The 14,093-nt window shown below is 42.6% G+C and overlaps 1 protein-coding gene across 2 annotated transcripts; it reads right to left on the minus strand.

Annotated features, from left to right (window-relative positions):
• Positions 1-5,392: 5,392 nt before the first annotated feature.
• On the minus strand, positions 5,393-13,787 carry LOC123480969 (zinc finger protein GLI4-like). 2 transcript variants are annotated; one of them, XM_045215306.1, is made up of 3 exons: positions 13,773-13,787; positions 8,022-8,122; positions 5,393-6,407 (listed from the first exon to the last, which is right to left on the minus strand). In XM_045215306.1, the coding sequence occupies exons 1-3, from the start codon at positions 13,783-13,785 to the stop codon at positions 5,469-5,471; spliced, it is 1,053 nt and encodes a 350-aa protein (XP_045071241.1). In that variant the 5' UTR covers positions 13,786-13,787; the 3' UTR covers positions 5,393-5,468. The 2 variants fall into 2 exon arrangements, with proteins under 2 accessions (XP_045071241.1, XP_041726506.1); XM_041870572.2 differs by having other exon boundaries at positions 7,995-8,122.
• Between the last annotated feature and the right edge of the window lie 306 nt (positions 13,788-14,093).

Here is a 14,093-nt window from a genome sequence, read left to right on the forward strand (position 1 = left end):
TAGCCTACATTTACCGTTAATTCTCAATTTCTAATCTGCAATGTTAGTTTTGTTATGGTAATTTCTGTTAATGCATTCAATATATTATTATTACAGTCATTTACCGTTGTCATTGTCGGAGTGGACGTGTTTTGCAGAACTCAAAACCTATGCTACACTTGTGAGAAACAAGTTTTCGTTTATTTCATTCCATTTACGAGTTTTGTCAATTTATTCATAATCTTTTGTTTGAAACGATCCTGTCAGTGTTGAGTATGGATGCGCACCAGATTACGCATATTGAAGTAGGACTAGTCTACCTGGCCTGTGTGCAAATGTTGGCCTATAAATGTGCCCATTTGGGGATGTCTGATAGTATTTCTGATTGTCTTAACTCACCACCACTAATAAGCTGTGGAGCTTCTCAAAGTATTTTTTCTTCACCTCAAACAGCAAGTAAACAAAGTCTGTTTTAAGAATCATTTGAGAATGACAATAGTTCCTCAAAGTATTTGCACAATATTTCCAGCTCTCCCCCTTTCGATAACCACTCGGCCTGAAAGGGAAAAATTTAATGCTCTGATCCAGTGGAAACGTCATAAAATACCTGATTACTTCTTATCCCTTGCACAAATAGTCTACAGCTGTGTCTGTCCCGAGCTCACTGGCTTAGGAAACTCTGAGGGCCCAGAATATTTTATACAATGTTTCAAGTTTGGTTGTGCGAGTTTTGGGGCGACCCAGTTGATACAATGTTTCAAGATCGTTGCACAGGCCATGCGTAGCCAATTTGATTTATAGGATATTTAATTTTATCCTGATATTTTCTACCTGCGGCTGCAATGTTTTGGTGTTGGCTTTATGTAGGTTATTATTATATAGTTGGCAATAAAAGTTACTTTTAGATTTGTATAATTTTCATTTAGATAGAATATAGATTAACCACAGACAATGATTTTGAGATACAAAGATTATTATAAATTAAATGAAACTGTTCCATGAAAATGTGCATATGAAAATCATAACTGGCACGCAGATTGGTAGAAATTGTAAGATAAATTGGCACTCCAAATAGAAAAGGTTGCGGGTATAATGGCAGAATCTGCGAAGCAGCAGCGGGAGGAAGGTCGGGAACATGTATTTTTCTTCTGGATAGGCTATCTTGATTTCTGGCTCCCTCTTGACACGTGTGTGTTTTCATTTAATCAAACAGCATGCTTAAAGCATCAGACAAGTTCAGTACATATAGCTTAGTTGATTTTATTAAAACACATAGGGTGTCTATATAGGCCTATGGAAAAATACACGTTTTAAAATGTCGACCAATTGATTGGTCAAAAGAAAAGACAACTCTTGGTGGACCAAGATCTGCAGGAAATTAGCTTTTGATGCCCCAAAATACTCTGAGGGAGGACCCCCTACATTTTGAATGCTTAGCAGGACACAAAAATTGTCCAATTCACATACTTATCAAGAGAAAATCCCTGGACATCCCTACTGCCTCTGATCTGGCGGACTCACTAAACACGAATGCTTATTATATTATATTTTATTTTTATTTTTAGGAGGTGCCTTGTTTGTAAATGATGTCTGAGTGTTGGAGTGTGCCCCTGGCTAGCCGTAAACTTAAAAAAGAAAAAAAAGAAAATTGTGCCATCTGGTTTGATTAATGAGGAATTTTAAATGATTTTTACTTTTACTTTGGATGCTTATGTATATTTTAGCAATTACATTTACTTTTGATACTTAAGTATATTTAAAACCAAATACATTTAGACTTTTACTCAAGTAGTAATTTACTGGGCGACTTTCACTTTTACTTGAGCCATATTCTATTACGGTATCTTTACTTTTACTCAAGTTTGACAATTGGGTACTTTTCCCACCACTGCCTGCCATGTTATGTCTTCCCCACTTCTAAAACCAAAGTTGCGCCCCCGTTTGAAATTGTTGCATGTTGCGTTTATATTTTTGTTCAGTGTAGATCGATTATGCATGATGCATCCTATTGTTTAATGAGTAAATAATAGTAAATGTAGTACATAATGAATCTGGTTAGAATATGATAGCTATCTTGCACAAAGACACTAAGTATTCAGGGGAATTATTGCATATTATCCAGAAACTCATCAATACCCAATTCTGGTTAACCATATGTGGTTAACATCTTAACGTAACACATGTGCAGAGGGGAACCGCGGGGCGACAGGCACTGAGCTATAAATGAACGGCGACAGGCTCTGTATCCGTCAAGCATCTTGACACTTCTGGTTAGACTGGCGAGGAAGCGCTCTCGTATTGTCTTCTCTGCGCACTCCTGTGCCACCTTCAGTTCCAGTAGCTGTAGTTTTCTCCACAATGCCCTGGCTTTAAATTATTTCCAAACGAAACACTGCATAGTCGTCGTCTACTGAATTCGCTAGCACCTCCATAACGGAGACTATTTGAGTGTGAAAAACCATAGTTAGCCATGGTTAGGTAACGTTAGCAGGTAGCTAGCTTAGTAGCTAGTGTTACCTAGATCAGTGATTCTCAACTGGTTTTGACTTGGGACCGAAACTTAACCTGGTTGTCTCAGTCGCAATCCAATATTCACGTCACAATTTTTTGTTGTTGCCAAAACGCAATCTGGAAAAAAAGAAAAAGAATGCTATATTGATAGTAAATGTACCAATTATATGACAAGGGAACAAGTCCCACCTTTTCCATTGTAAATTTTGCCAATTTTCTTGATGAAGAATGTTAAGCTCAGTAAAATCAACATAATCAGCTAAATAGCGCTGCTAATAACTCTGAAAATACTGAGATCAAAACAAAAAAATTACATTAAAAAAATATATAGGTTCATTATCATTTCTACACACTATCTACTTGGTTTTAGTTTAAGTTCAGACTGGAGTATTTTTCATAAAAATACAAATACAAATTTTTTGACACTCAAAACCTCCCGACCCACCAATTGAGAATCGCTGGTCTAAAGCATACAAAGCAGAAAGACCATAGTTTCCAAATTATCTGCGGGACAAAAACTATATTTTCTTCCCAAAATTGTCTGTCTGACCACCTGCAGCATGAAATATGCTGACTGTGCGGCAATGATCTCTGTCGAGGCTCTCATAAATACAGCCCTCCACATCAAACAACCTCTTTATTAATGGGCCTTTTCTCATTTGGTAAAAAATCCATCCTCCGCCATCTCTCCTCCGTCCTCTCTCGTCTGTGACCGGGAAACAGATGTGGTCGAGGAGATGTCAATTTGTTAGTAGTTGAACTGAAGAGGGTCCTCCCCTCCTCGATAGCCACCTTTCGTTGAGGATATTTGTGTATCCTACTTCACAGAAGAGTTTTGAAATTTTCCAAAAACCCTTTTTTTGTCAGAGGAGATAAGCATGCACACATTTAAAAACAATATGCTATCAGTCCTTGGCAGAAAGTAGTTGTATTTTGTAATTTATTTGAAAATACCAACTCGAGGTAGTCAAATAGAGTTTCAACTAAAACGCAACTATTTTCTTTGATATTCAAATACAGGTCTTAGAAAAACAAATAATATTTGAAAGTATTTTGAACACCTCTCAGAAAACAAAATAATATTTGGAGGTATTTGAATATATGCAAATTATTTGAAAAGAAAAAACTACAACAGTCAGACATGGTGTCCCAGGTCTGAATTAGTCCCTTATTAGAAGGAGAGGATGAAAACCAGAAGTGCTTTGGCCCTCCATGATCGACATTGAACAGCCCTAACATAAAGGAACATGTGAGAATGTGAGCTGACCCAGATGCTTAAATGAGGGACTTAGTAATCCAAAATTCCCTCTTACTCCAAGACACTTTGCATGATAACTATAATACAGTGGGGGAAAAAAGTATTTAGTCAGCCACCAATTGTGCAAGTTCTCCCACTTAAAAAGATGAGAGAGGCCTGTAATTTTCATCATAGGTACACGTCAACTATGACAGACAAATTGAGAAAAACATATCCAGAAAATCACATTGTAGGATTTTTAATGAATTTATTTGCAAATTATGGTGGAAAATAACTATTTGGTCACCTACAAACAAGCAAGATTTCTGGCTCTCACAGACCTGTAACTTATTATTTAAGAGGCTCCTCTGTCCTCCACTCGTTACCTGTATTAATGGCACCTGTTTGAACTTGTTATCAGTATAAAAGACACCTGTCCACAACCTCAAATAGTCATACTCCAAACTCCACTATGGCCAAGACCAAAGAGCTGTCAAAGGACACCAGAAACAAAATTGTAGACCTGCACCAGGCTGGGAAGACTGAATCTGCAATAGGTAAGCAGCTTGGTTTGAAGAAATCAACTGTGGGAGCAATTATTAGGAAATGGAAGACATACAAGACCACTGATAATCTCCCTCGATCTGGGGCTCCACGCAAGATCTCACCCCGTGGGGTCAAAATGATCACAAGAACGGTGAGCAAAAATCCCAGAACCACACGGGGGGACCTAGTGAATGACCTGCAGAGAGCTGGGACCAAAGTAACAAAGCCTACCATCAGTAACACACTACGCCGCCAGGGACTCAAATCCTGCAGTGCCAGACGTGTCCCCCTGCTTAAGCCAGTACATGTCCAGGCCCGTCTGAAGTTTGCTAGAGTGCATTTGGATGATCCAGAAGAGGATTGGGAGAATGTCATATGGTCAGATGAAACCAAAATAGAACTTTTTGTAAAAACTCAACTCTTCGTGTTTGGAGGACAAATAATGCTGAGTTGCATCCAAAGAACACCATACCTACTGTGAAGCATGGGGGTGGAAACATCATGCTTTGGGGCTGTTTTTGGGGCTGTTTTTAAGCAAAGGGACCAGGACGACTGATCCGTGTAAAGGAAAGAATGAATGGGGCCATGTATCGTGAGATTTTGAGTGAAAACCTCCTTCCATCAGCAAGGGCATTGAAGATGAAACTTGGCTGGGTCTTTCAGCATGACAATGATCCCAAACACACCGCCCGGGCAACGAAGGAGTGGCTTCGTAAGAAGCATTTCAAGGTCCTGGAGTGGCCTAGCCAGTCTCCAGATCTCAACCCCATAGAAAATCTTTGGAGGGAGTTGAAAGCCCCAAAACATCACTGCTCTAGAGGAGATCTGCATGGAGGAATGGGCCAAAATACCAGCAACAGTGTGTGAAAACCTTGTGAAGACTTACAGAAAACGTTTGACCTGTGTCATTGCCAACAAAGGGTATTTAACAAAGTATTGAGAAACTTTTGTTTTTGACCAAATACTTATTTTCCACCATAATTTGCAAATAAATTCATAAAAAATCCTACAATGTGATTTTCTGGGAAAAAAATCTCATTTTGTCTGTCATAGTTGAAGTGTACCTATGATGAAAATTACAGGCCTCTCTCATCTTTTTAAGTGGGAGAACTTGCACAATTGGTGGCTGACTAAATACTTTTTTCCCCCACTGTATGTCAGCTAAAGAATGGTTCCCTCATCTCAAGCCACACTGCTACGATTTCTCCCCAGTGTGGACACTCCTATGTTTGATAAGGTTACTCTGGAAGGAGAAGCTCTTGTAACACAATTTGCACTTGAAGGGCCTCTCCTTGGTGTGAACGGTCTGGTGCTTCTTCACATAGTTCGCCTCAGCGAAGCGCTTCCCACACGTTGGGCAGGCGTATGGCTTGTCGGCGTCCGTCCTAATGCTCGGCCTCCCACGTTGTGACCCAATGACACCAGAGGAGGTAGAAACAGGAGCCACCACCCTCAGGTGGTTAGTCTTTGAGCTCCCTCCTTGACCTCTAGCCATTGTTTGTGTGTTGTTGGGATTGTCTGCAGTATTATAGGCTAGGTACCTCTCATGGTGAACGTCCATCCTGACCCTGTCTATATTGGTGGGATAACCATGAGGCAGCTGAGGAAGGCTAGACCCAGACCCAGGCTTTCTATGAACCCAGTCACCAGGCATTAGAAGAGATCTTGAAGGAGAAAGACTTCCTGTGAGACTCCCACCAGCCGGATCTCCCACCACTCTCTGTGAAGGCTGAAGCCCAGGCTGACCTGCTCTGTTCATCATGGATACTGTGGCGTTTGCATCATAGGAACAGGAGGGTCTATCTCTATCAGCCCCAGGCCCTGCTTCATCCCTGCACTGAGACTGTGAAGAGAAGGGCCTCAGTTGCTGACTGGATCCCTGATTGGAGCCTCTGTCTCTCTGATGACCACCAGGACTGAGGGGGTTCAGTCCACCTGTCCACTGGTTGTGTTCTGTGTGGTGGTGGGGTCTCTGTCCTTTGCGGTATGGTCCTGGTTCCGACTCGGGAAGGAAAAGTGACTGCTCCTGATCCAGTGTCCTGATCCGGGGCCAGGGTTTGTGACCAGCCGCTTCAGAGGTCCAGTCTCTCCCGCCAGCAACACCGGATATCAGCAGGTCCTCATGGACTGCAGACTGTAAACACAAATTGAACAGAAAAGCATTTAGGTTTATATAAGAAAAACTATTTGCTGTACACACAAACATGACATGATATTATAAAAATGTTAACCACAGTCAAGCTGCTCTCTAACACTGTGATTCAAGTACCTAACAATATGGAGCCATTGGAGTTTAATATAGAAAAATGTCCATATGTGTTGATTCAAAAATGAAGTATAACGTTTTGGTTTCACTGAGATAAGGAAAACTCATTGTATCATTTTTGTGCAATGATACAAAAATAACCAAGTCAGTCAGAACAGAGTCAATGTTGTATTTAATTTCAACAAAATGGTCATACCCTCACATAGTGAAGTACATTATTTTAAATGTACAGAACAACATGTGACAAGTAGAATAACTTTTCTCACTATGGTAACACTTTACCTTCTCTGTAAATCTGGCACCCGCACTTTGACAAAATGAACTTTAGAATACTTTGGAAAAGGTTCAGCATTGCATTACACTGCTTCACTACTTTATGTCAAGTAAACATGAATCAAGGCACTCATTTCCACATTATAAAACACCAGCATCAAACAACTGGACAAGGTTGTCACTTTTCATCAGTGAAGCATTTTTACAGACACCATCACACCAACCACATCATACAGCCAAAACAAACAGAATTAACTTCAAAGTAACTAGTATTACATTACATGTCACTATACATAGGCCGTGTGCATTTTCTGCTGGTGTATCCCGAGGTAGCTCCTCTCTGAGAACCTCTTCCCGCAGTGCGTACAGGCTCTTTCGTGTGGATCTTCAGGTGCATCTTCATCTGGTGCAAGAACCTCTTCTCACACTGGGGCAGCTCTAGGATTTCTCCCTTGTGTGGACTCTCTGGTGCCTCTTCAGGTTGGACGAGTGTGAAAAACTGGCCCTGCACAGGTGGCAGCCGAACGGCTTCTCCCCTGTGTGGACCCTCTGGTGCCTCTTTAGGCTGGACAAGTGTGAAAAACAGGCCCGGCACAGGTGGCAGCTGAACGATGTCTCCCCCGTGTGCAACCTCTGGTGGATCTCCACCTGTTTGGGGAAACTGAAGGTTTTCCCACAGAACGAACACGGGAAGCGCTTCTCTTTGCCACCGGATCTACTGATAGCATTACTACTACTGTCATTTGTCAATGGGCTTGTGTTGCCATTTAGTGTTGAGGCACTGGCATTGTCTGAGGTCTGGTTTAACATTAGGAGAGTGTGAGGAGGATGAAGGCCAGGGAGTGTCTGTGTTGTCACAGGGTCCATGTTCCAGTTGATAGATCCTATAGAAGGCAGGCTGAAGGCAGCACTTGTTATGGGGTTAACCTGAGACGCCATCAGTCTCTCTGAATCACAACTATAGGAGCAGGACGGAGCATCGCTAGCCAAGTCTGTGTCTGTTCTCAAACAGACACCTCCCCGTCCCCGCAGACCAAATCTAAGCCTTGCTCTGGTCCCAGCCAGTCTGTTGTCATGGAGACTAAGGTCGGTTGTTGTTTTGTGTTCCACTGTCTGTTTCTGGTTGTGTTTAACAGTGTTGTTCCCCAGCCCAGAGTTGAGGATGCTGTCCCATCCACTGACCTCCACTATGTCGCCTCTGTTCCTGACCTGCTTGGTAATGCTGTCCCCTGGGCCCTCGGCTGCACCCATCTGGGTCTGGGAATCCAAGATGGCCACCCATTCTCCTCTGTTAGCCTCCAGCCAACCACCTGCAGGAAGAGGTTACAAGATAGACTTTACAAACATGGTTGAGAACTCTACATATTTGTATTTATAAGGGATCCCCATTAGCTGCTGCTCTTCCTGGGGTCCAAACACATTAAGGCACTTACATCACACATAAAACAAAAGCTAAAACGGTACGTCATATAACATTATTACACCACTACATATCTACAATACAAAATATATAATGCCACCATACAACAAAATTACAATGTACGTGTGTGTAGAGTGCGTGTGCGTATGCGTGTCTGTACCTGTGTGTGTGTGTCTCGTCACAATCCATGTGTACGTGTGTATGTTATCGTGTGTGTGTATGCATGTGTCTGTGCCTATGTTTGTGTTGCTTCACAGTCCCCACTGTTCCATAAGGTGTCTTTTTATCTGTTTTTTCAATCTGATTCTACTGCTTGCATTAGTTATCTGATGTGAAATAGAGTTCCAAGTAGTCATGGCTCTATGTAGTACTGTGCGCCTTCCATAGTCTGTTCTGGACTTGGGGATTGTGAAGAGACCTCTGGTGGCATGTTTTGTGGGGTATGCATGGGTGTCCGAGCTGTGTGCTAGTAGTTTAAACAGACAGCTCGGTGCATTCAGCATGTAAACTATTCTTACAAAAACAAGTAGTGATGAAGTCAATCTTTCCTCCCCTTTGAGCCATGAGAGATTGACGTGCATATTATTAATGTTAGATCTCAATGTACATTTAAGGGCCAGCCGTGCTGCCTTGTTCTGAGCCAATAGTCCAATTTTCCTAAGTCCCTCTGTGGCACCTGACCACACAACTGAACAGTAGTCCAGTTGGGACAAAACTAAGGCCTGTAGGACCTGCCTTGTTGACAGTGTTAAAAAGGCAGAGTATCGCTTTATTATGGAGAGACTTCTCTGCATCTTAGCTACTGTTGTATCAATATGTTTTGACCATGACAGTTTACAATCTGGGGTTACTCCAAGCAGTTTAGTCACCTCAACTATCTAAATTTCCATATTATTTATTACAATATTTAATTAAGGTTTAGTGAATGATTTGTCCCAAATACAATGCTTTTAGTTTTTGAAATATTTAGGACTAACTTATTCCTTGCCACCCATTCTGAAACTAACTGCAGCTCTTTGTTAAGTGTTGCAGTCATTTCAGTCGATGTAGTAGTTGACGTGTATTGTGTTGAGTCATCCGCATACATAGACACACTGGCTTTACTCAAAGCGAGTGGCATGTCATTAGTAAATATTGAAAAAAGGGGCCTAGACAGCTGCTCTGTGGAATTCCTGATTCTACCTGGATTATGTTGACGAGGCTTCCATTAAAGAACACCCTCTGTATTCTGTTAGACAGGTAACTCTTTATCCACAATATAGCAGGGGGTGTAAAGCCATAACGCGTTTTTCCAGCAGCAGACTATGATCGATAATGTCAAAAGCCGCACTTTAGTCTAACAAGACAGCTCCAACAATATTTTTTATCATAATTTTCTCACAGCCAATCATCAGTCATTTGTGTAAGTGCTGTGCTTGTTGAATGTCCTTCCCTCTAAGCGTGCTGAAAGTCTGTTGTCAATTTGTTTACTGTCAAATAGCCATTTTTTCCAAAAGTTTACTAAGGGTTGGTAACAGGCTTATTGGTGGTCTATTTGAGCAAGTAAAGGGGGCTTTACTATTCTTGGGTAGCGGAATTACTTTTGCTTCCCTCCAGTCCTGAGGGCAAACACTTTCTAGTAGGCTTAGATTGAAGATATGGCAAATAGGAGTGGCAATATCGTCCGCTATTATATTCAGTAGTTTTCCATCCAAGTTGTCAGAACCCGGTGGCTTGTCATTGTTGATAGACAATTTTTTCAACGCATCCACACTCACTTTGCACAATTCAAAATTACAATGCTTGTCTTTCATTATTTGGTCAGTTATACTTGGATGTGTAGTGTCGGCTTTTGTTGCTGGCATGTCATGCCTAAATTTGCTAATCTTGCCAATGAAAAAATTATTCAAGTAGTTGGCAATATCAGTGGGTTTTGTGATGAATGAGCCATCTGATTCAATGAATGATGGAGCTGAGTTTGCCTTTTTACTATCATTCTTTATATTATTTATCTTTGTTTCATAGTATAGTTTATTTTTATTCAGTTTAGTCACATTTGCAGTACGTTTGACAATCGGCTGTGCAGCCAGACTTATTTGCCATTCCCTTTTGCCTCATCCCTCGAAACCATAAAATGTTTCAATTCCTCATCAATCCACAGGGATGTAACTGTTTTTAAAGTCATTTTCTTAATGGGTGCATGCTTATTAGTAACTGGAATAAGCAATTTCATAAATGTGTCAAGTTCAGTGTCTGGTTGTTCCTCATTATACACCACAGACCAGCAAATATTATTTACATCATCAACATAGGAATCACTACAAAACTTATTGCATGACCTCTTACACACTATATTAGGCCCAGTTTTTGGAACTTTGGTTTTCCTAGATTTGGCTACTATATTGTGATCACTACATCCGATAGATTTGGATACTGTTTTAAATGAAATTTCGGCAGCATTAGTAAAGATGTGATCAATACATGTTGATGATTTCATTCCTGTGCTGTTTGTAACTACCCTGGTAGGTTGACTGATAACCTGAACCAGGTTGCAGGCACTGGTTACAGTTTGAAGCTTTTTCTTGAGTGGGCAGCTTGATGAAAGCCAGTCAATATTGAAATCACCCAGAAAATATACCTCTGTAGATATCACATACATTATCAAGCATTTCACATATTATCAAGATGCTGACTGTTAGCACTTGGTGGTCTATAGCAGCTTCCCACAATAATGGGCTTTAGGTGAGGCAGATGAACCTGTAGCCATTTTACTTCAACAGTATTTAACATGAGATCCTCTCTAAGCTTTACAGGAATGTGGTTCTGAATAAAGACCGCAACACCGCCCCCATTGGCATTTCTGTATTTTCTGTAGATGTTATAGCCATATATTGCTACCACTGTATCATCAAAGGTATCATCTGAGTTTCAGAGTCACAATATGAATGTCATCTGTCACTAGCAAGTTATTGATTTCATGAACCTTGTTTCTTAGGCTACATGTGTTCATGTGGGCTATGTCTAGCACTTTTCTGGGATGCTTGATTGTTTTTATTGCTTTACTGGGAAGCTTATCAAAAGTAGACATGACAATGTTATTTATGTTTGAGCTGATAGTGCAGGGTGAGCTGCACACAGTGGACTTCCTACTAGGGCACACCGCCTCAGTGCTAACAGTATAACTCTGGTTCATAGGCTCATGATTAGTACATACAATAGATGTAGGATCAACAGAGGCATTCAGGGCAGTTAGAGGGACATAAATTAAGTTACTTACATTGTGTCTGCCAACACCCCTGGGACAATGTACATTTGCAGCAGCACTACGACAACTCAGCGACACAATGGTATGGATTATCTGAGCTGGGGTCATTGATACGTCATTGTCAACGCAGCCTTGAAATGCATATGGAGTTTTTTGAGTTAAGTTCATACATTATAATGTGTGTTTTTGTAAGTAAACACAAGTTCTATATAGCCAGGAATAGAGCTAAGCACAGTCAAAATCCTAGAGGAAAACCTGGTTCAGTCTGCTTTCCAACAGACACTGGGAGACAAATTCACCTTTCAGCAGGACTTCGCCAGAAAGACTCACGGCTGCAATCCCCTCCTCCCCTCCTCCCTTCTCCAGACCATCTCCGGTGACCTTCTCCCCTACCTCACCTCGCTGATCAACTCATCCTTGACCGCTGGCCATGTCCCTTCCGTCTTCAAGAGAGCGAGAGTTGCTCCCCTTCTCAAAAAACCAACACTCGACCCCACTGATGTCAACAACTACAGACCAGTATCCCTTCTTTCTTTTCTTTCCAAAACTATTGAGCGTGCCGTCTTTAGCCAACTCTCTTGCTATCTCTCTCAGAATGACCTTCTTGATCCAAACCAATCAGGTTTCAGGACTGGTCATTCAACTGAGACTGCTCTTCTCTGTGTCACGGAGACTCTCCGCACTGCTAAAGCTAACTCTCTCTCCTCTGCTCTTGTCCTTCTAGACCTGTCTGCTGCCTTTGATACTGTGAACCATCAGATCCTCCTCTCCACCCTCTCCGAGCTGGGCATCTCCGGCGCGGCTCACTCCTGGATTGCGTCCTACCTGACCGGTCGCTCCTACCAAGTGGCGTGGCGGGAAGCTGTCTCCGCACCACGTGCTCTCACCACTGGTGTCCCCCAGGGCTCGGTTCTAGGCCCTCTCCTTTTCTCCCTATACACCAAGTCACTTGGCTCTGTCATATCCTCACATGGCCTTTCCTATCATTGCTACGCTGACGATACACAACTAATCTTCTCCTTTCCCCCTTCTGATAACCAGGTGGCGAATCGCATCTCTGCATGTCTGGCAGACATATCAGTATGGATGACGGATCACCACCTCAAGCTGAACCCTGGCAAGACGGAGCTGCTCTTCCTCCCGGGGAAGGACTGCCCGTTCCATGATCTCGCCATCACGGTTGACAACTCCGCTGTGTCCTCCTCCCAGAGTGCGAAGAGCCTAGGCGTGACCCTGGACAACACCCTGTCGTTCTCCGCCAACATCAAGGCGGTGACCCGCTCCTGCAGGTTCATGCTCTACAACATTCGGAGAGTGCGACCCTGCCTTACACAGGAAGCGGCGCAGGTCCTGGTCCAGGCACTTGTCATCTCCCGTCTGGACTACTGCAACTCGCTGTTGGCTGGCCTCCCTGCCTGTGCCATTAAACCCCTACAATTCATCCAGAATGCCGCAGCCCGTCTGGTGTTCAACCTTCCCAAGTTCTCTCACGTCACCCCCCTCCTCCGCACACTCCACTGGCTTCCAGTTGAAGCTCGCATCCGCTACAAGACCATGGTGCTTGCCTATGGAGCAGTGAGGGGAACGGCACCTCTGTACCTTCAGGCTCTGATCAGTCCCTACACCCAAACGAGGGCATTGCGTTCATCCACCTCTGGCCTGCTGGCTCCCTTCCTCTGCGGAAGCATAGCTCCCGCTCAGCCCAGTCAAAACTGTTCGCTGCTCTGGCACCCCAATGGTGGAACAAGCTCCCTCACGACGCCAGGACAGCGGAGTCACTCACCACCTTCCGGAGACATTTGAAACCCCACCTCTTTAAGGAATACCTGGGATAGGATAAAGTAATCCTTCTAACCCCCCCCAAATTGTAAAGTGGTTATCCCACTGGCTATAGGGTGAACGCACCAATTTATGAGTCGCTCTGGCTAAGAGCGTCTGCTAAATGACGTTAATGTGCCCTTGAGCAAGGCACTTAACCCTAATTGCTCCTGTAAGTCGCTCTGGATAAGAGCGTCTGCTAAATGACTAAAATGTAAATGTAAAATGTAATGCAATCGCTGCCAAAGATCATTCTAACATGACCTTATGTGACTTAGATATTTCTGAATTTCATTTTCAAAAATGTCTCTAAACATGTTTTCACTTTGTCATTGTGGGTTATTGTATGTAAATGGGTGAGGATTCTTTTGTTATTTTTTAAAATAAATTTTGAATTCAGGCTGTAACACAACAAAATGTGGAATAAGTCAAGGGGTTTGAATACTTTCTGAAGGCACTGTATGTATTTCTCCCTTACCTTGCTCCCCCATCTTTAGTCCACTCAGCAGATCAATGCTCTCTGGTCCATCTTCTATTGTCTCCTCTTTGACTAGCAGCAGATCAGGCTTCCCATCCTCCATGTCTACTGACTGTAAGAGAAACAGAGAGAGAGGATGTTGGATCAAGAAAGCTGATTTGAGCACCCTGCTACGGAGCATCTTCTGATTGGGCAAAGAGGGATTGCTATGAGTACTATGCAAGCATGTTAGTTAATTTGATTACTTGACAGTCTTTAATAGTTCTATAATTCAAAGGCATGGTCAAGACCTGGGCCCGTATCCACAAAGCATCAAAGAGT

The sequence above is a fragment of the Coregonus clupeaformis genome, unplaced genomic scaffold, assembly GCF_020615455.1.
Source record: "Coregonus clupeaformis isolate EN_2021a unplaced genomic scaffold, ASM2061545v1 scaf0421, whole genome shotgun sequence".
In the NCBI taxonomy this organism is placed as follows: domain Eukaryota; kingdom Metazoa; phylum Chordata; class Actinopteri; order Salmoniformes; family Salmonidae; genus Coregonus; species Coregonus clupeaformis.